This window comes from Malus sylvestris, chromosome 9 (assembly GCF_916048215.2).
Source record: "Malus sylvestris chromosome 9, drMalSylv7.2, whole genome shotgun sequence".
NCBI classification, from domain to species: Eukaryota; Viridiplantae; Streptophyta; class Magnoliopsida; order Rosales; family Rosaceae; genus Malus; species Malus sylvestris.
The window spans coordinates 13,800,998-13,823,361 of record NC_062268.1 but is presented as its reverse complement, the minus strand read 5'-3'; the positions used below and the strand labels follow the sequence as shown (position 1 = coordinate 13,823,361).

The 22,364-nt window shown below is 39.4% G+C and overlaps 1 protein-coding gene across 6 annotated transcripts; it reads right to left on the bottom strand.

The window, feature by feature from the left end:
- Positions 1-1,450: 1,450 nt before the first annotated feature.
- Positions 1,451-9,589, bottom strand: LOC126583115 (uncharacterized). Of its 6 annotated transcripts, none has more exons than XM_050247409.1 (13): positions 9,395-9,589; positions 8,032-8,190; positions 7,816-7,918; positions 6,864-6,953; positions 6,225-6,338; positions 5,685-5,870; positions 5,189-5,323; positions 4,548-5,053; positions 2,990-3,089; positions 2,829-2,888; positions 2,599-2,691; positions 2,382-2,501; positions 1,451-2,279 (listed from the first exon to the last, which is right to left on the bottom strand). In XM_050247409.1, the coding sequence occupies exons 2-13, from the start codon at positions 8,067-8,069 to the stop codon at positions 1,962-1,964; spliced, it is 1,863 nt and encodes a 620-aa protein (XP_050103366.1). In that variant the 5' UTR covers positions 8,070-8,190; positions 9,395-9,589; the 3' UTR covers positions 1,451-1,961. The 6 variants fall into 6 exon arrangements, with proteins under 6 accessions (XP_050103366.1, XP_050103367.1, XP_050103370.1 ...); XM_050247410.1 differs by lacking the exon at positions 9,395-9,589 and adding an exon at positions 9,352-9,369; XM_050247413.1 differs by lacking the exon at positions 9,395-9,589 and adding an exon at positions 8,815-8,833.
- Between the last annotated feature and the right edge of the window lie 12,775 nt (positions 9,590-22,364).

Genomic DNA, 22,364 nt, shown 5'->3' with positions numbered 1-22,364 from the left:
ATATATATATATATTCTTCTTTCATTTTCAGATGGTGCAACACCATCCAAAAGCCTTTACTTTTTCTTATTTTTTATTATTCTTATTTATTCACATGCTGCATCATTCCAAAAACTTTGGCCCCGTTATTATTTTTCATTCAAATGGTGCAGATGCATCACTCTGCCTTTTCCTTTCTTTTCTTTTCTTTTTTTTTTTTTTTTTTTTTTTTTTTTTTTTTGCTTTTTCAAATGGTGCCGTGCATTATTGCCTTTTTCAGATGGTGTCATGCATATTCCATAAACTTCCCCCTTTTTCTTTCTTTGTCTGTCTCTACCAGTATTGAAACCCATGACCAGCTAGGTTGTTGTGGAGGTCACATAAAACCAATTCAATCCAAAAAGGCTACCAAAGACTGGCGTTGTTCTTGCATGGCCTAGAGAACATGGCATCGCAAAGCAAGAACCTCCCTATAGAGACATAGATGACACTGGGGTTGACGGAGGCACAAGAGAGAGAGGCTTAAGTGGAGTCAGTCTTGCCATCACCATCTCATACAACCGAGTATTCATGGGAGTTCTCGAGATCCGTCGAAAACGACGCGATCTGGGTTTCCAAGTCTGATGAGATTCTTCTGGATCTCTGGAAACCAGTTGTCAAGTACGAGTTATCTCATCTCATGATGACTTCAGGTCGTTGTAAATTTCAATTCTCACCAGAATTCGGTGGGGCACTTCAGGCGCGGTGGGAGAGACAGAAAATTGACATACCTTTTATTCTGTGAGATTTTGGCTAGCAGAGGTGAAAGGTAAGTAATGCTTCACCGAATTTATAGCGTTATGCTTTCCACTGACATGAGAGCTTCTTTTGCTGATAACGTGTTATAAAATTGACGGTGTATGCAGTGGAATAAATAAAACAAGACACAAATCTACGAGGTTCCTCTATAGTCAGTGCAACTGGAGTACGTCATCGGGGCAACAGTGGTGCTTTCATTATAATTTGGAATAATAAGAGTACAAAGATAACTCTCCATATTCTCTCTATTCTTCCTCTCTTCTCAACCATGTTGCTTCTATCCTCATTCGTATCTCTCCTCCTTTTTCACCTCTCATTCATTTTATAAGCAAAGAGGACACTATTCACTTTACAAATTTTCCACAAATGAATAGTAAAAATATTGTGCATAAATTGTAACAAACCATTCATGTGGACCATCCACACATTATTCACAACAAAATTTACATTTTTATTTTTATTTTTTAACTAAGGTAGGTATTTTACACCGCCTCAATTTGTCCATTAAAGAGCTTTATGAGTAACAAAAAAATATATAAATGCCCATCTCAGGACATTTTGCATGAAAAATGCTCAAAACCTTTTCTTAAGGACGAGTGGAGGAGCTTATTAGATGGACAAATGCATGCTGTGCTCAAGTACGGCATGGAAAAAAGATATTAAATCATCATCATCCCATCAAAAATCCAACTTTGCTTCCATCCTCGAACATCTTAACCAAATCCAGGCAGCTGTATCTTAACACATCACATAACATTGTAAACCAACTCTGCACAAGAACTTGAACAACCAAAACCCCTCTCAAGGCTTAAATAAGTAACGTGGGAACCAGACGTATTACGTTTAACTTAAGCAATGAACAATCTTACGACCGCGATTATTGCCTACTCTTATTTTACGATTCTAGAATACAAGCAAATACACATCAGTCGCCTTCAAGCACTGTCTCAACTCCCGTTAACTTATCCATGAACATGTACAACACCCCGTGAGGGGTATATATGAGGTCTACGAGGTGAAAAACCCTAACTGCCACCGAATGGTTTTTCTTCACGCATGCTTACACTTGAATTGTCAACTAGTCCGATCTTTTGTATCACCACGTTATTTAGGGCAAGCTAACTTTAGCTCGATGTCACAGACTAATCTGAGGTATTTGGCAGTGTAGTATAACCAGGCATCATTCATAATGGAATTTTGTCAGGCAGGAAGAGGTACCGGAAGCGTGAGTCAAATGGCAGAATCCCACAGTTGCGCGAACCAAGAAGACTTTGTCGCCTCTGTGATATGCATTGTTCAACAAAGGCAGCTTGGTGGGGTGGAAGGTAATGTGATATCCACACAGCCAAATTTGAATCATCCACAATGCCCTTGGCAAAGCAGTGCAGCATTTTTGGCACCAACAACCTCCCCTTGCTGCTAACCCCAACTGAAGCTCGAATGAAATCACGCTGGGCTTCCTGAAGCTCTTCCCTCACATTTTTAGCAGTGTAGGTTCTTACCTGCATTTATGTACTTCATGTCAAAACATAAAAATATAGCTCAACTTCTAAAGAGAAATAAAAATTAAATTGTCCTTGAGCACATAGAACTGTAGAGATTACCGCTGGTGAAGAGTACATTCCACAGCTTAAAGCAAAGGTTGCAAGTGGTTCATATGTATCGATTGCAGACTTCCGTTGCTCATCTGAGACCTTCAGCTTGTGAAGGGCAAGAAGCAAAGCCTGATATTTTTCATTACAATTGTCAGTCAGGGAATGAAGTATATTAATGGACTAAAGTTAAAATTAATTGATAGCAAACATTAGGCAAAGTTCATACAATTTGTGGTCTATGGAGTGGCGGTTTCATCTTCAGAATTACATACTCAATAGCAGCTGCACTGAAAGAATGTTCGCCAACTGTGTAAGCCGCCTGCGAAAGTACAACACCAATCAATACATAATAATTCTTTGTTGAGTGGTAAATCCAGCGGCATCGCCAAATTGGCTTTGTTTTTCCTATGTCGTTAGATATGCATATTATAGAGAGAATTATCAGAGAAATCAGACCTTTTGCATCAAAGAGAAGAGCTTCAAGTCACTTCTAGGGACTCCATAAGCCAAGTAAGCCTGTTCACGGTAAGAGATATTAAACTCCATAACTTCTATATGCATGCTTTGCAAAGTTCACCAATGCGACATACAATACACATGAAATGAAGGAAACTTACATGCATAATCAGTGCATTGTACAAGTTAATCCAGAAAGCAAGCTTCTCATTGTAATTCAAATGGATAGGGTTTACTTTCGCCAGTTGCTCCACAAGTACTCTGTTATAAGTTTGGAAAGAAAAGCATAAACCTTTCTGATTAGCTTTATATTCAAACAACAATATTAGCCATTCCAAGATAAAGTTAAGAATTCATAAAGTTTCCTCATTAAGACTTGACCCAATCGAAGGGAAATAATAAAGCAAGGGTAAATCTCGGTTCACTACTCTCAAGTTTTGTGAATTTCAACATTTGGTACATGAAGTTTTTTTCGTCCCAAAATTATACCTAAAGTGTTAATTTTGGAACAATCTCATACATCCATTAGTCTGGCTGTTAAACCTCCCGTTAATTGATGACATGACGTCTATGTGAACAATGATTGGGCATCACGTGTCAGTATGGCTTACATGGATATTAATTTTTTTTAAATAAAAAAAAAATTAAACTTTAAAAAAATTCAAAACCTAAAACCTAAAAAAAAACCCAGCATCATCCATCTATGGCGAGCAAGTCCAAGATCTATTTCGTAATGGATTTGGTCCGTGGCAGCGAGCTATTTCCAACAGCTCATCTCTGCCATCGATACCGAGATCTGAAGACGTCGCCAAGGTTATGGACCCCTCCTGGTTCAAAGAATCGGTTCCTAATTGTACGGACAAAGCCAAGATCTAAAGTCGCCGTTTCGTCCCAATCCGGTCGGAGTACTCGATCGCAGACAGCCCACTCACCGCCGCAGCCAGATCCGAGCAGTCGATCACTATCGTGGCCATATTCAGCATGCCGTGGAATCTTCCAGAAGGTCTTCGGATCTGGATCGCCGTAATCGACGGCAACGGCAACAAGAGAGGTTGTGGGTTTGGTGAAGGAGATGACTATGGCAGCGAGAGACTCCAAAGGATGAGATGGAGGCGGTGAGGAAAGTGGAGGATTTGGGTTCTGGGTGTGTGAAAAATGGCGGCTTGGGAAGCTTGGGAGTGGGTTGTCGGAGGAGAAGTGGGCGTGGCTGGAGAAGGTGTAGGTGATAAAGACTTCGAGAAGATGGAGGTTATAATATTTTTTTTTTATTTTTTGTTTATTCGGTCTCCTTACTGGAGAAGGGGCTACAGGCAAAAAATATTATTTAATTTTTTAATTGTTTTATAGGTTTATGTGGGGCCCACAGTGCCACATTTGTCATTGCCCAATCAAATGCCACATTACGTTTTAACAAAAAAAACTAACGGAAGTATGAGACTCTCTCAGAAGTAAAACTTAAGATATGACTCTGGAATAAAAAAAAACTTTATGTACTAAATATTGAAAATCATGAAACATTAAGGTAATAAACTGAGATTAACTCATAAAGTAAAAGGCACGATGAGTTAAAGGTAGAGCCCGCAAATTTCCTAGAAGTATTTTTTAATTCAGGACCATTTGAAGTATATTTCATGTTTTTCCACACTATAATTTCTTGATGCATACATCAAGTATAGTTTGCCTAAAAGAGACAAGAAGAATTCAAAACAAAAGTATTACCTGAATCTCCTCAACGCCCCTGCAGCATATTCTAATTGCTTCTTCCCAACTGACATCCAAGAAACTTCAGTCGCTAATCCATAGTTCCCAATCTCCGCCCAACTCAGTTTTCCTCGAACTTTGTAGGGATCACAGGCATTCTCTGGAGCTAATACTTGAGAGTTACTCTGTATGTCAACGTGTGGGCTCTGCACCCATGATGAAATCACCGACCGTTCAGATGATGACCACCAAGAGGAATTGGAAAGATGTCCGCGTGGTGACATAGACGAGCATTGGCTCTCTTGCACTGAAGATTTTGACGGTGTAGCTGAATCAGCCAAAGATATGAATATATTTTTCATGCATCTCACCATCTCCTCTGACAGTTGATTTGGATGATCCCAGAGGCCCTTGGGGGGCATCCCTTTAGGAAGCCTCCTGAGCTCAGCAGGTTGAAAAGATTCAGAATCCATCTTCCTCGACATTTTCATGTCAAGGCAATTTGCAATGGAGTCCACTGCATTCTGATAATAAGAATCACAAAAAGAATGTTATCCCATGGGTTACCACTTAAACTTGTTGAACATTACTCGACACATAATCAATCGAGAGAGAGAGAGAGAGAGAGCAATATCCGAGCATGAAAAACTAACGGATACCTCAGTTACCGACTGTAAAGATGTTTTGCCACTAGGTTCTGATTGTTGATCCTTTGGCTCCTCACATGAGTCGTCTTCAGAGGAATGATGTATTTTACGATTGGACTGCTCTGAAGTCCTCAAAGAAGATGAAATCTGGTTGAAGTTAAAAGAAGTTAAAATACACTACAAGGAATTTGGTAAAGACTATGTTATGACATCACTTCTTACTGCTGGTTATCAGCTGCCTGAAACAAAGAGCTGCTTACAGGTCTTCGATCACCCAGAAATATTTTATAGATGAAAAATATTTCTGATGCTTAAAGTAACTCTACCTTTTACCATTTGATATCATTTAGAACAAATGTATAAAATAAAAACTCTTTCAATACATTGACATCAGCAACATTTTCAGTTTTCACTCAACTTCTTTCAAGACACTAAGAAAAATACTAGAACAATTTAGAAGACATCAAAAGAAAACAAGGGCATGGAAGAATGATAACAGACAACATACCGGTAGTTTCACAATGTCAAAGGAGTGAGGAGACGTTGACTGAGGAGATGGATGTCTCAAACAATATTCTGCAAGCCTTCGTTCATTTCTTTCTTGACTAAGTTGGAATTCCAAAGCAACCAACTCCTGTTCTAGTTTTGACACTGTAACCTCCAGTGCAGAAATATTGCCTAGCAGCTCTTGAGCCTGTTCAAATGGGACAGAAGAAGACTAGTTCACTACCTAAAATCCCAACCTGAAACCTGGATGATCCGTCAATATGGTAGCAGGGATGGAATATGGAAAAGAACAGTTAAGGAAAGCGTTCGAACTCAAGGTAAAACAAACACAAGGTTCAACTTAATGGGTTAAAATCTTTCAAAGATTTTGTGTAAAATCATACACGCTCAAAATCTGTGCCATAGTATGGAATATGAGTTTGATGTTGCCTCTTTCCAATACACTATGCTTTTGGGACAAGCTTGGGGACCTTATAGAAGGTTTCAGAGCCATGACTAGGCAGCAGACAAATCTATAGTATGTAGGATAAAGGAAACATACATAGTAAGGGAGGCACGACGCACTGGAAAATTTAACAGCGTTTTTCTCAATTGCATTTTGCAGAATAGCATGTAGCTCTAGTTCTTCTCGCAGCTGCAATTGCAACCGTTGTACCTATTGTAGAAGCACTTCCATAGGTTAATTATAATTTGTGACTATAACAAAGATATCCTTAAATAAGCATATATATGACACTGTTGGAAGAGAATCGAACAATGAGATGCCCCCTAGCATGTCCCAGGTAATGCCTTTAGAAATTTACTGGAACTATAACATGTTATCTAGCTTAACCCAAACTAGGAATTTAGCAAGATTTGAACAGATGCTATCTACTGCACTAAAATAAAAAATCCCTCGAGACCAAAACACACATTGAGAAGGGATGACGAAGCATCCACGAAATGACGAGCAAAATTACAGCATGCTCACTGGTTGACAATGTTATACAATTGGCTGCCAAGTCGCAAGTCATATTGAAAGTGAAAAGCAAATTTATTAGTATAATATATAACTTTAAGTGGCGAATCCCCACCACTCCAAAATCAGCCCAGAAATTTTGGACTGAGAGAAGATGCATACGAATAGTATTATGGAGACGCAAATAGTTGCTAGTTGCTTTCAGGTAGGAAGGAAACTTACATCCTGTTCAAGCTGGAATCTGTAAGGGTAAGTATCACTGCTTTTAGTGCACGACCCAAATCTTCCAATACCTTCATCGAGATTGGTCACCTAAACGTTAAACAAATTATCAAAATTTGCATCGATAGGAAGTGGCTTAAACCACATAAGCAACAGACAGTAATCTCTATAACAAATAATGTCCAATAAAATGCTATGTAGTTAATAATTTGAACCACATTAACCAGAATTCCTTCCAAACAACAAACATCTAGACTATTCTTTGACCCCGAATGAATTCCTAAAGTGTAAAGATTCCAACCATACCAAAATCCTAAAAGTCAGGATTTGAAATAGGGAACTTTAACGAAAAGCACCCGGTACTGTTCACTTTAACGAAAAACCACATTTTTACACTAAAAAGTCAATCCTAATACTATTCACTTTACCCTTTATTTTGTCGTTATCATTCAAACTCAAAGTTTTCAAGCCCTTTTCATTAGTTTTCCTTTTGAAATATTACAAAGCTAACCTAGGACCGTTGTCAATCTTAAGGAATTGGAACTGTCACGTAGGAAATAATGAACTTTGTACCTAACATCATAATCCATTTGGTTCCAAAAATGCAAAAGATATTGCGGACCAGGAAAAACAATAAAATCTGAAGGAATTTGTAATTAAACTCACTTCGAAAAGGAAAATAAGAGACATTTTATTTTCCTCGCATAATCAAACATCTCCTAGTCTAAATCTTTACTGTCAGAATGGTTCCCATGTACTTTCGTTACTAACATAGTTTTTAACTTTTAATTCGCAGATTTCGACCATGATTATGAAGCAACTGACATCGACCATGGAGCAGAAGGAGAGAATGGAAGAAGGAGGGGGAATCTAATCTAACAGCACAAATTCATTTTCGAGAAGGCCTGAATTTGCTGAAACACAAATCAAGTTTATGCCCACAAGCTCTTACCTGTGAAAATGAGCTCTCACTCTGAAGTTCTTTTGCAGCGTACAACTGAATTTCCGAATTACTAGTGATGCAAGAATGCGAATACTTACAAAGTGAAACGTTTCTGTAATTTGCAATCGAACAAAACAAGAAATCATTATCAATGAAATATCTTATAACATCCACTCCATACAGAAAAACATAGAGTAACAACAAAGAACATGAATGCACACTCACTGGCTCAAGGCAGTTTGCAGAAACGGTGAGTCACACATCTTGCGATCATGGAGTCTGGCTTTCACCGCATAAAACACATCCAGCGATCACCCAAAACAGCTCGGCTTCCGGTACTAGAAGCTATGCCTTCCCACACATACAAACAAGCATCACAACATCCTGCAAATCCCACTTCAAATGTAAAACACCCGTCTTTTTTTCCAACATTCAATGAACAGTTTTAGGATGCAGAACCAAGCCTAAGTGAGATGTATAATTAGAAACACATGGCACTGTGCACCTGTGAGCCATATGAGGACAAATAAACTCATGAATGCTACAGCTACCAGTCATTTTCAACACAACCATACAAACATTATCATGACCAGAATCGTTAACCCGAAATTCGGTTTCGAATTAAGACACGACAACCTCAAATCACTGTAATAATAAAAGGGGAAATCTGGCAAACCACCTTCTGCACTTCCATTACAGCATGCACTTCCATTACAGCAATCACTTACAAATTTACAGTTCACATCCCATGAAATTCAGGGCTTCCAAAAAAAAGCAGTAAATTTGGAAAATCATGAGGATATGATATTCTACAAAAAGGAAAAGGCCGAATGATTCGGTTCGATCATTAGAGTAAAGGGTTTTTTGAACACAAGGAGGTAGGACACCAAATGCAAAAACACAAAATTGCTAAAGAACAAAAGTGGGGGCACTTCCTAAACCCTCGTGGTAGTGGGAGTCAAAAGTAGTTACATTGTGAGTTAATAGGACTGCAATCATCAAACCTACCCTCTCAAAGTCTTCCAAAGGTCTTTTGGAGAGAGAAAATGGTTGCTTTTTGCCCCATATTACATTCCTTTCCATAAAATTAAACAAAAAACTTATTTTTGATAGATGCCCTCTAATGGGAGAATAAATATTACCATGACATCCTAAACCAATAAGGCGAAAGCCTCAATGAGACTTCACTTAAATAATAATCTGACTGAGATTCAAAAGTGCAGGTCAAAAAAGGCAAAGGGGTTTGCTTTGCACTGAAAAAGCTTCCAATCTAAGCGACATGATGAACTAAATTACTCAAAGAAACAAGTAGCGGAAGATACAATTCCAGAGGACGGATCTCAGTGGTCCCCCATTTGCCCAAAAGACCCTTCCTTTCAATTTTTCACACTGATCACAATCCGACCCATAAAAAATTAAAAGATCCCTACTTTTCTGAGCGCTCAGAAAGATTATAAGCACAACAAAACAAGAACATGCAGGTGAAAATTGAAATCATAAACCAAAAAATAGAACCAGAAATTAAAGGGGGTTGTTGGTTGTTACTTGTTAGCTCAACAAATAAGTAGAAAAGCAGAAAGAGGCATACATATTAGCTAGAGCAAGATGTCAACAATTGACCCAAATTTCCTGCTGCTGAAAAGACCCCAACTTTCAACTCAAAGTTCTTCTCCTTCTCTCTCTCTCTCTCTCTCGAACTTTAACCAATTCTCCCTCCTGAAATTCAAATCTTTGTCCACCTCAAAAGAGACAAAGATGCGGCTGGGCAGATTAAGACTTGGTAAGTAACAAGGATTTTGTGCAAGTATAGAAACAAAATGTTTGGAGAACACGGAACAATACTTCCAAACAGCAAAACACTAAAATAGTACCTACCCTTTGACTAAACAGTGACAATACTTCAATTAAATAAATGGGAAAATGGGCTTCTTGTCTCTTGTTCGTTCTTGTTCTTCTGTCTGCTTATGCACAGAGCTTAGTGAGGTCAAAGATTGATACTGTGTTTAAATTAATTTGATCTTGCGAAAAATTGCTTTTCTCAGAAGTGCTTTTGAAATTTGAAATTACGAGGAGAAACCCAGCTGCCAGAAAACCATGCTGACTATGTTACATGGGTATGTGAGCTGTTTGTGTTGAGTGAAATCGCATCCACCATGCATCTGGAGATGTGTGAAGTAATAGCATTTATTTGATACTTATTGCAGTAAAAGACTCAGAGTCACAGTTACCACGGCACCAAGAATATAATAATAAAGGAAAGATATGGGCATTATGGGTAATTCACAATAAGCATTTATTCGACTTAGGGTTATTCTGACTTTTAACTAATTACCCCAAAAAATTATTAATTATGACTTAACCGCTCGGTAAATAAAGCTTAGAAAAAGTGTATGTTTATTGTCAGTTAGTATGACGATGTAGTGATATTTGTTTTTACTTGTAAAGTAAAAAGTCTTATGTTCAATTTTCTTCAAGTGAATTTGAACTACATTATTGCTAGCTCATTGTGAGATTTCAACTAGCTTTTTAATCGAATCGGTCCAATTGTTTGTCGTATTAATTTACAATTTCTTGAAACTGTTAATCTGCCTGAATTAGCCCACATTTGAAAATTTGAAAAACCGATAAATCAGTTAACTAAAAGTCAAAAAAACTGGCTTCAAATTTGTGTTGGTCACAATTTGGCATTTGTGTTAGTTTAGGGCATTCGGTTTGGTATCAGAACCAAAATACTAATATTTAACTTTTTGGGGTGATGATTTCAAATTGACCTCAACTTTTTAAAATATTTCAAACTACCTAAGGCCATCTCTAACCGAACTAGGGCCAGAAGGCTCGTTTTAACCATCTGGCCCTCTAAGATATTAATATTTTAATGAACAGTTCATGGTCATATTTGCCTTCATCTCCAACCGAGAGCCAAAGGGCCAGATGGCTCATTTTAGCCCTGTCACAAAAAACCATATCTAACCGAGGGTCAAAGGGTTATAGTATGGAATGTGAATAATTGAAATAAAATAAGATAAGACAGTATAGAATGGTGAAAAATATATGAGAAATGGTGCAAGAAAAAATTAGAAATAAAAATAATAATAAAAAAAAGTCCAAAAAAAAATGGGCTGAGACCAAAAAAAGCTCCTAAACCCTAAACCTAAAGTGGCATGAAAGCCCTAAAGTGGGCTGAAAGAACAAAAAAGAAAATAAACTGGGCTAGGCAAGTGGAAAAGAAAAAAAAACAAAAAAACAAAACAAAATGGGCTAGCCAGCGGGCTGGCTGGCTGGCTGAAGATGGCCAGCCGGTTGGCCCTCTGGCCCATTTTTATCCCATGGGGTCCACGAGCCCTTTGGCCTAACCCTCGGTTGAAGACGATTTTCGGGCTATTTTCTGCCTTCTGGCCCGCTGGATCATTCAGTTGGAGATGGTCTAATGTTTTTAAAATTACAACATCTATTACATCACTAATGTTAAGCACTGTTCTAAAAATCTTCGCCTAACGCCGCCTAGGCGCTAAACGGCTGGTCACCACCCCGATTAATGTTTAGGCGTTTGAAAATTAAGAAATGGCGCCTAGACCTGCTAAGGTGCCTACCTACCCCGCCCAGACCTGCCTAGACGCCTGCCTAGATTGCAACCACTTAGATAGAAAATAGATAACTTTCCTTTTGCATTTTATTGTTTCCAATAAATTGTAAGAGACTTATTGAACACTTAAATAAACATACATTATATGTTTGCTCCCCATGTTTTCATTATGTTCCAATACTTCATAATATATATGTCATTCTATTTTCTAATTTATGATGAAATCATATATATTTTTAAGTATAAACAGGCACTTATTGTGAAATCTCATTCCTGGATTTCACTGTTATAATCTACGTATTTGTATTATTGAGGTTTTATATTATTTTTCGGGAATTTATATTAATTTATTTGAAATTAGGTTTTAATTAAACTAGTTATGAGGGTTGTTTGTACCATACTTAGGTTTCCGTATTTAGATCTCGCATAAATACTCGGGGGACTTAAATGTAATTATGTAATAAAGGAATGGGCAAATATGTAATAAGTGAAGAGCCCTTATTCTGTAAAAGAACCCCTCAGTCTCCTCATTAGAGGAGGCCAATTCTTAGGCCTGAGATCCCCAAAGTCTCTCATATTCAGAACTCTCATCCTCACAGAGAAGCTGTCTCTCCCTCACAATCCTCTCAGAGAAATATAATAATCAGTGTGGACGTAGCCCAAACATTGGGGTGAACCACGATACATCTTGTGTTCTTTACTTTCTTGCAAATTCACGGTCGGATTTACGTTGTTCCAATACCCCTCCGGTTTTGTGCATCAACATTTGGCGCTGTCTGTGGGAAGCGATACGAAAAGTTGTGTTTTTCACCTCCGTCGTGAATCTGCAAAAACCCAGAAACAGAAAAGATTCAAATTCCAACACCTATGCCCTTCCCTCCCTCTCTGTTCTTGTAAAAGCAACATCCAAATTACAAAAGCTCCTGCGAAAACACCTCCACTTCTCCCTTAATCTCCGCTTACAGAGCCTGCGAATCCAAGATCGCCTAGCAGTACGAGGCCGGTGCCAGGATCGTGTGGGCCATTAGCGCATAGGAAAAATGTAAACCCCCGTGGTTGCGAGCTCTGATTGGCCAGAAAGTCACAGACTGGAAGCAGAGGGAACAATGGGATGAGAGAGAAATGGATAGGTGTTTGACGGCGTCGAAAGAAAAGTGCGGTTGTCGTAGTCGCGGGCATGGACGAAGGATTGATCCTCCTCAAGGAGCTTGCAGACGGCGACGATGTTGTTATGGTGGGTGTGCCATAATATGAAGGATGTGCGGCTGACTCGGATCGAACAACTCGGTGACTAACGCGGACCGTGGTTCGATTAACCAGAGGGCCGCTAGAGTCGTCCTTCTCCTTCACCTGGATTTTCATACACCTGAGGCGCTTGCGGTTCCCCCACCTGGATCTTCAACCACCTACGATCTTGAATTTGCATAAGAAAGTTCCCCAAATCTTCTCCCACCCCGGCGTCGGCTCCACCCAAGCCCAAATTTCCCCATTCATAATTCCCAAATTTCCAGCCAACAAAGATATGGCGTGGAGATCTGGGTCGTCCTTGTCAAGGTCTTTGATCTCAACCGCAAGAGCTTCAACATTCCTGTCATCTTCGTCGGTCTCATCCCTCCCTCGCACTCCGCTTCGTAATCCCCTCGGCAGCATGTCATTGCACAGCGCCCTGGCTTCGGCTCGTCTCACAAGCCACATCTCCGTCGAAGCGCGCCATTACTGCGAGCTGTCTCAGGGCACTTGAACAAGTTTTTGTTGAATCAACACAGCAGCGCAGAGACAGAAACAAAAGCAAAGCAGAAAAGAAAAGTGAAAAGAAAAAGCAAAAGCAAGTCTGCAGATGAGTATGTCTAGAAGTGGAGAGACAGAGAAAGGTGCAGGGGAAAAAAGAAAGTAAAAGCAAAAACAGAAAACAAAAGAAAATAAAAAGAAGCAGACATAATTGCGGTAGTGATGGCATGCAGAAAAGGGAATTATGGGTGTGACCCATTGAGCAGAAAGTCGGATTTATTTTTTAATGATGTAATTTTATTTTTTGTATCTTTCGGAAATATCTGTATAACCCCATCAGAAGGTAATAATGATAAAAATTAAAAAATTAAAAAAAAATTTAAAAAAAAAAGGGCAAGCCCAAAATAATAGGATGGAATGTTATGTGGAGGGCGAAGGCCCATATGCCCAAAAGAGCCAAGCCCTCTATTATCACCAACCAGGTGATCAAAAGTACGTCTAGTGCTACAAAAAGTTATTTGGCAGTCTGCTGCTATTAACATCAACCAGGTGATCAAAAGTATGCCCAGTACTCCAAAATTATGCGGCAGCCTGCCGCTATTATCACCAACCAGGTAATCAAAAGTACGCCCAGTACTACAAAAAAATTATTCGGCAGCCTGCCGCTATTATCACCAACCAGGTGATCAAAAGTATGTCCAGTACTCCAAAATTATACATGAGCATCACTCATGTCAATCATACATAAACATTCATGAGCATCACTCATGTCATTCATACATAAACATTCATGAGCATTACTCATGACAATCATACTTAAACATTCATGACCATCATTCATGTCAACATTCATGAGCATCACTCATGCTAAACATTCATGAGCATCACTCATGCTAAACATTCATGAGCATCACTCATGTCAACATCCATGAGCATCACTCATGTCAATCCACATAAACATTCATGAGCATCACTCATGTCAATCAAGCTTCAAAAGCTTTATTTACAAAGCTCTAGCTTCGAAAGCTTCATTTACAAAGCTCTAGCTTCAAAGCCTTCACTTGTAAAGCTTCACCTACAAAGCTTCCGTGCAGGGTATATAAATACCACTTCCAAACAACTGCCACTTTGGCCCATACATGGATTCAATTTGAAGTCTCCAGCCAACAGACTCTATTGACCGAAGACTTGAGGGACTACACTATGTACCATATATTGGGCTTCCTCAACTGGGCCTCATGAAAAATATTTAGGGGACTTAGCCCATTATTTATGTACTAAAGAGCGGACCTTTATTCTATAAAAGGGACTCCCTCGCTTTCATTAGAGAGCACTCATTCTTTATGTATTGAGGAGCGAGTTATTATTCTATAAAAGGGACTCCCTCACCATCTAGTTGAACATCACTCTAGCCCATCACTTATGTATTGAGGAACGAGCCCTTATTCTATAAAAGGGACTCTCTCACCATCATTAGAGGGTATCGCCGCCTGCTGAGCAACCGCATCGCCGCGAGCATCAACTCTAGCCCATCATTTATGTATTGAAGAGCGAGCCCTTATTCTATAAAATGGACTCCCTCACCTTCAACGCCACAAGTCGAGCCAACCAAGGCAACATAAGCCATAAACCGAGCAGCCTCTCAACATGTGCTACTTCTAGTTGAGCATCATTTCAGATTGAGCACCGCCTCATATCGAGTATCAGTTCAAGACAACATCTAGTTACTTCGACCCACACATGGACTGAATTTCAAGTCTCCAACCAAAAGACTCTTTTGACTGAAGACTTGGGGAACTACTGTTTGTACCATACTTAGGGCCTCCATATTTAAACCTCGTATAAATACTCAAGGGACTTAAATGTAATTAGGTAATAAATGATGGGGCAAATATGTAATAAGTGAGGAGCCCTTATTCTATAAAAGGACTCATCACCCTTCTCATTAGGGAAGGCCAATTCTTAGGCCTGAGATCCCAAAAGCCTTTCACCCTCTCAAAGCCTTTCATATTCATTACAGAGGCTCTCTCCCTTACAATCCTCTCAGAGAAATACAATATCAGTGTGGACGTAGCCCAAACATTGGGGAGAACTATGATACATCTTGTGTTATTTACTTTCTTGTAGATTCACGGTCGGATTTACGTTGTTCCAAGACCCCTCCGATTTTGTGCATCAACATACACTATGTACCATATATTGGGCTTCCTCAACTGGGCCTCATGAAAAAATACTTGGGGGACTTAGCCCATTATTTAAGTACCAAAGAGCGATCCCTTATTATATAAAAGGGACTCCCTCGCTTTCATTAGAGAGCACCCATTCTTTATGTATTGAGGAGCGAGCCCTTATTCTATAAAAGGGACTCCCTCACCATCTAGTTGAGCATCACTCTAGCCCATCACTTATGTATTGAGGAGCGACCATTTATTCTATAAAATGGACTTTCTCACCATCATTAGAGAGCATCGCCGCCTGCTGAGCAACCACCTCGCTGCGAGCATCAACTCTAGCCCATCATTTATGTATTGAGGAGCGAGCCCTTATTCTATAAAAGGGACTCCCTCACCTTCAACGCCACAAACTGAGCCAACTAAGGCAACATAAGCTACAAACCGAGCAACCTCGCAACATGTGCTACTTCTAGTTGAGCATCATTTCAGATTGAGCACCGCCTCATATCGAGCATCAGTTCAAGACAACATCTAGTTATTTCGGCCCACACATGGACTGAATTTCAAGTCTCCAGCCAAAAGACTCTCTTGACTGAAGACTTGGGGGACTACTGTTTGTACCATACTTAGGACCTCCATATTTAAACCTCGTATAAATACTCAAGGGACTCAAATGTAATTAGGTAATAAATGAATGGGCAAATATGTAATAAGTGAGGAGCCATTATTCTATAAAAGGACTTCTCACCCTCCTCATTAGAAGAGGCCAATTCTTAGGCCTGAGATCCCAAAAGCCTCTCACCCTCTCAAAGCCTCTCATATTCATTACAGAGGCTCTCTCCCTCACAATCCTCTCAAAGAAATACAATATCAATGTGGACGTAGCCCAAACATTGGGGGTGAACTACGATACATATTGTGTTATTTACTTTCTTGCAGATTCACGGTCGGATTTACGTTGTTCCAAGACCCCTCCAATTTTGTGCATCAGCATACACTATGTACCATATATTGGGCTTCCTCAACTAGGCTTCATGAAAAATACTTGGGGGACATAGCCCATTATTTATGTATTAAGGAACGATCCCTTATTCTATAAAATGGACTCCTTCGCTTTCATTAGAGAGCACCCATTCTTTATGTATTGAAGAGCGAGCCCTTATTTTATATAATGGACTCCCTCACCATCTAGTTGAGCATCACTCTAGCCCATCACTTATGTATTGAGGAGTGAGCCCTTATTCTATAAAAAGGACTCCCCCACCATCATTAGAGAGCATTACCGCCTGCTGAGCAACTGCCTCGCCGCGAGTATCAATTCTAGCCTATCATTTATGTATTAAGGAGCGAGCCCTTATTCTATAAAAGGGACTCCCTCACCTTCAACCCTACAAACCGAGCCAACCAAGGCAACATAAGCCACAAACTGAGCAGCCTCGCAACATGTGCTACTTCTAGTTGATCATCATTTCATATTGAGCACCACCTCATATCGAGCATCAGTTCAAGACAACATCTAGTTACTTTGGCCCACACATGGACTGAATTTCAAGTCTCCAGCCAAAAAACTCTCTTGACTAAAGACTTGGGGGACTACTGTTTATACCATACTTAGGGCATCCGTATTTAGATCTCGTATAAATACTCAGGGGACTCAAATGTTATTATGTAATAAAGGAAGGGGAAAATATGTAATAAGTGAGGAGCCCTTATTCTATGAAATGACCCATCACTCTCCTCATTAGGGGAGGCCAATTCTTAGGCCTGAGATCCCCAAAGACTCTCATATTCAGAGCTCTCATCCTCACAGAGAAGCTCTCTCTCCCTCACAATCCTCTCAGAGAAATACAATAATCAGTGTGGACGTAGCCCAAACATTGGGGTGAACCACGATACATCTTGTATTCTATACTTTCTTGCAGATTCACGGTCGGATTTATGTTGTTCTAAGATCTCTCCGGTTTTGTGCATTAACAAGGGTAGAAGTTTGGAAATTAATTATCTAAAATCCGTAGACCTTTTGAGGTCACGATTTATATTTTCGAATAGATCTCAAAGCTACGAGCGCATAGGCGAAAACCGTTTGTGAGTCCGGATTATAATGGTATAGTTACAGACATTTGAAGTTGTTCTACTAAACTATAGTTTTTAAATGAGATAAACCCCCACTAGGTGGGAAATTGGGCCGAGGGGAGGTGAGTAAATTCTGGCGGCCAACCAAAAAAAAAAAAAAAAAACTTCCAGCTTTTCCGTCGGGCTGAGACCCCCGCACACTAACTCGGTTATATTACCAGCGATTCCACCATTTTTTTCGTCGAATGACCACCATCCAACACCTACAACCTCTTCCACAACCTCCCCTCTACCATCTCCACCCAAATTTGGTGATTTTTAAGCCCAAAAACCGTGTAAAAACCTGTGTGGGTGACCAGAGGTGTTCGAGGGCGATTCGGCCGTTCCGGCAAGTTTCACCACCCACCACCACCCTTAATCAACTTCCCTTGGATCCAGGAACAAGATCCAATCAGTTGTAGGGGCATTGGAACATCGAGGAAATCGAATCAAAGAACACCCATCTTAAGGTTTATGGTTGGTTTGAGTGAATTTGGGGCTTTTCCCGGCCGAATTGCACTTCGGCCCAGATTGGATATGGATCACAAGCAATGGAACTATTGACAAGATTGGATATGGATCACAAGCAGTGTAACTATTGACAAGGTATGCTCATCTTTCAGTTATTGCTGCCTAAAGATTTTTGTAAATCACACACATGATCCGGATGTGTGCATGGATGACTAAGGTGTTAAGAAAAATTGACTGAGTGATTCTTTTAGCCCAATATGTCTACACTTTGAATGACAAGATTATTGCTTGCAATTACAAAACCAACCATATATTTATATATTTTATAGTAATACTTGGGTACGTAAAGTCATAACTAGAAATGTGAGTTTCATGTTTTCAGTTCACTTGGTTTGAAAGCTATAGAACACATACCATGTTGGTGCAGGAGAATGATCAGTTGAATTTGGAACATGGGTCATGCTTCTAGTTTCACCATTTGTGTATCTATGATTTCAACTTTGACAGGCAAATGGCTTTCTCATAATAGATCTCTCAAGTCATATGATGGTAGTTGGAGAAATAAGTGGAAAGATATAGAGGATTAGAAGTGATACCATATTAAAACAAGGTTATGTTGGAGACGGAAAGGTATAGAGTAGCAAAGTTGGTGAGGGATTATGTTGGAGGATTTAAGTCTTTTTCATCTAAGTTTGGGTTATATTTCTAAGAGTTGGGAAAAATTCGGTAAAGCAAGGCTAATTTCCGAATTTCTCAAAGGAAAGGAAAAGTTGTCCATCGAAAAGAAAAGGAGTCCAACTAACTTACTTCAGAACAGTTACAGTGAAAATTATAACCCCACCCGTCGAGAAACCAAACCGCGGGCATGTTCCGAATTGCTTTGACAGTAGATCTATAAACACATCTAGGAAGTTGATATCCTGAAGAAATCCATCTCATCCCTATTATTCTTGAGAAACTCTGTAGTTTATTTCTATCCAAACGATGGCCAAGATTTCGCAGTGCCAACAGTTGAGCTTACACTTGTATGTTTAAACAATGATTGGAAATTTTCTTAGTAATTGAAGTTTCCAGCAGAGAAAACACTACATACAAACATAACTAGCAGCATTTTTAGGATGATAATTTAAAGATAGACCTTCATTGTTGATTGCACAAATTATTCTACCTTTTTATATAGGTTAGGTTATACATTGATTCTGACCTTGTATACTTTTGGTCCTAGATTTTTTCTTGAACTTCTTTTTATCTCTCAACCCAAAAATGTATGTTATTCCTTAGGCTCATAAGTCCATCTACTTATTACTGCAAATGTTGTTGGAGACACAGATATAAGGAGTGGCTGATGTGGACATTATAGTGATACCTCTAGTATGTATTATGTGCTATGTGGGTGACATTGGATTGCTTTTGTTGGGGATCTAGACATAAGGAATGTGTGTGATATGTATAATTTGTGATGATGAGATTGCACCATGTAGTAGTGGTACATGGATGGTCCTGCTTGGTATATTCGGAAGATGAGACCATACACATACTAGGAGTGATCATGCTTGGTATATCTGCGATGAGTGATCACTACCTAAAGCTATATGATACAGTTCTGCTTGGTATATTCGCGATGGGGAACTGTTATGGGTGATCATGCTTGGTACATCCGTGATGGGTGATCATGTTTGGTATATTCACGATGGGGAACCATATGCATGCTAGGAGTGATCGCGCTTAGTATATCCGCAATGGGTGGTCACTACCTAGAGCTAGGCTATGGTCCTGCTTGGTATATCCGCGATAGGGGCCCAAATGTATTCAGGAGTGATCATGCTTGGTATATCCGCAATGGGTGATCACTGCCTGCACGATGAGATTATGCCTATGGTTCTGCTTGATATATCCGTGATGAGGGACCATACGCATTCTAGAGGTGATGATGATTAGTTGTACTTGGTACATTTGATAGGCGATCATATTTAGTTTGGTTCCGTTGAGTGGTTCGGAACTTGAGGTTGTTGAATTTCATGGACTGGTCTAAAATCCCATTATTTGGAGAAGTAGGTTTGGCCTAACTGTGTCACTCTAGCCTTAGTTTTATATATATTTGTGTCAATGGCTTCGAGAATCTTGTGAATTGAGTTAGAAAAGATGTTGGATGTCTCAGTGACTCTTTCGGGATTTTCTACGATTCGATTATGATTTCATAAGGTAGGAATTTAGAATATATGGAAATAATTGTTATTACTTGTTGTCGGTTCTTAAATATGATGTATGTTGTAAATTGCGATATCATGATGAGATATAATGATTTATATGTTGGATGGGAGAGAAATCATGTTTTCATGGGGGTTGGTTATGTAGCCTGAGTCCAGGAATTACATGTTGTCAGGTTATAATAAATGATTGAGGAATGTTATGCTTTTCTGCTTGAACTTAGTGGAATAAACATCTGATTTTGTTATAAGTGAACTACGAATGGCTTAATCCTTATTGAGGGTTTGTAGGCAATCTAACGAGAAGGTTAGATGCAGCCATAAAGTAAACGAAAAATTACTTTGTAATTTGATTCTCGAGTTGTGATTTGTCATATCCCGAAGATGGGGTATGTGAGATATAAGAGTATTTTGTGACGTCACGTGTCGATCATGGACATATGTCGGGATCGGGGCATGACACTTATTTACACAAAATAAAATAGATTTACTTAAATCCGTCTATGCTCCGCCTAGGCGCTAGGCCCCAACTCGTCTCCCGACTAGCACCTAGCGTCTTTTAAAATCTTGATGTTAAGTGATGATGTTATCAACATTAAGTGATGATGTCACGAGTTTTAAGTGATGTAGTGGACAAATACTGAAGTTAGTTTAACTATTGTCATCTTTGATTCAAGTTGTTGTGAATTGTGGAAAGTAAATACTTGTTAGGGGGTGTTTGTTTGCCTTCTTTAGCTCTCACTGGATTGGCTTAGATTAAAAGTTAGTGCAATCCGTGTTTGTTCACTGGTGGGACTAAGTGTAATGGGACAAAGGATGACTCGCCTCAACTAAATCCCTCACTAGGAGGTCTTAGCGAGGCCCCAAAAACAATAGGATTGCTAGTCCCGTCTCCCTCGTCTGCAAGCAGCATCTCGCAAACCCATATGAGTAGCATCAATCCCCTTTCTCCGGTGACCAAACCAGAAACGGTTGTCGTCGATCTCCATTATCCTGCAAACCCAATGCCTTTTTGGCATTTGGGTTGGTGATTTGGGATCTTTTGCTATCCAAGTCGACTTGAACGATGACAAAGACAGGTCTTTTGCTACCTCTGCTCTGCTTTGCCCCTCCCATCTCCTTCTTCCCCGCTTTCCCTAACTAGAAACCCAGAAAAAATTGAACCCAAAAAACTTAGAAAACCCAAAAAAAAAATTTGGGATGAGCTTGAATCAATGATGGGATTGATGTTAAGCGCAAACCAAACCCAAAGAACATAAAAATCTCTAATCGTAGACATTTCCTATCTTTCACCTTCGAACCAATTACACATGCACCCGACCCCAACTCCTTAATTTTCACTTTATTTTTTGCTCTGTGGTTTGATTTTGAAGATATGCAATTGATTATGAAGTTGTGAGAAGAAGTGAAGAAGGTGAGAGAGTAGGGAAGAAGGAGTTGGATGGGAAAGGAAAATGGAAGAGATGGAGAAAATGGATGAGAGATAGTTTGACCAAGAAAAGGGAGAGACAGAGAGAGTTCTTTGTTTTTGGAAAAAAAAAAGAAAAAAAAAATAATTTTTATTATTACTTTTAGTCTGAAACTACACTAAACATTTCACTAAGTTGGTCCAGCTTAGTCAATTTTAAGTCAATCTAGCTTAGTCTCTGAAGCTAGTCAAATCCAAAATAGTCCAGTGAAACAAACTCACCCTTAAGGTGTCTACGAAGGGCCCTGCTATTTCTCACATCTTCTTTTTGCATAACTCTCTAGGAAACAAAAGTTGTGTTGAATTGCACCTTCTGTGAAGCCTTTGGGCAGAGAATTTGTCTTGAGAAATCCCTTTTTTTAACATCTCCAATAGTTTCTCTAACTGTGATTTGTGGACCATGATTTTCCAAGGTCAGAGTTAGGCAAATCAGAATACGAATACTTCAGAAGTCATATCATGGACTCAAAAACCTCTATCACAGGCTGCAGAGACGGATCAGTAATGCCACCTTCACCATGTTCTAGCTCAATGGGCCAAGTCTGCCGACTTCGTTGAGATTGACCATACTTGTTCCGTAAAATACGGAGACCTAATCCATTATGGAATCAACCGGGTTTCCTAGAGTTCCTACAATCTAGAAATTAGCATGACCTACAAGAATCACACTTCTGAGAGGATGCAATATCTACTCCTAAATATTCTCTGGAATTCTCACGGTTTAATACGGATTCTATATCCTAAAAAGACTTTATCTCGACTGGTATAAATACTCCTATAGGATTTATTTCTGGTAACACAATTATCGCATACTT

Bases quoted from the DNA above. Each gene is read 5' to 3' on its own strand.
- LOC126583115 (XM_050247409.1), bottom strand. From the start codon at position 8,069: ATGTGTGACTCACCGTTTCTGCAAACTGCCTTGAGCCA. The intron at 5,871-6,224 runs GTATGTTTCCTT...CCATTTGAACAG, and splicing joins CGTCGTGCCTCCCTTACTAT to GCTCAAGAGCTGCTAGGCAA. The intron at 2,502-2,598 runs GTATGAACTTTG...GAAAAATATCAG, and splicing joins CACTCCATAGACCACAAATT to GCTTTGCTTCTTGCCCTTCA.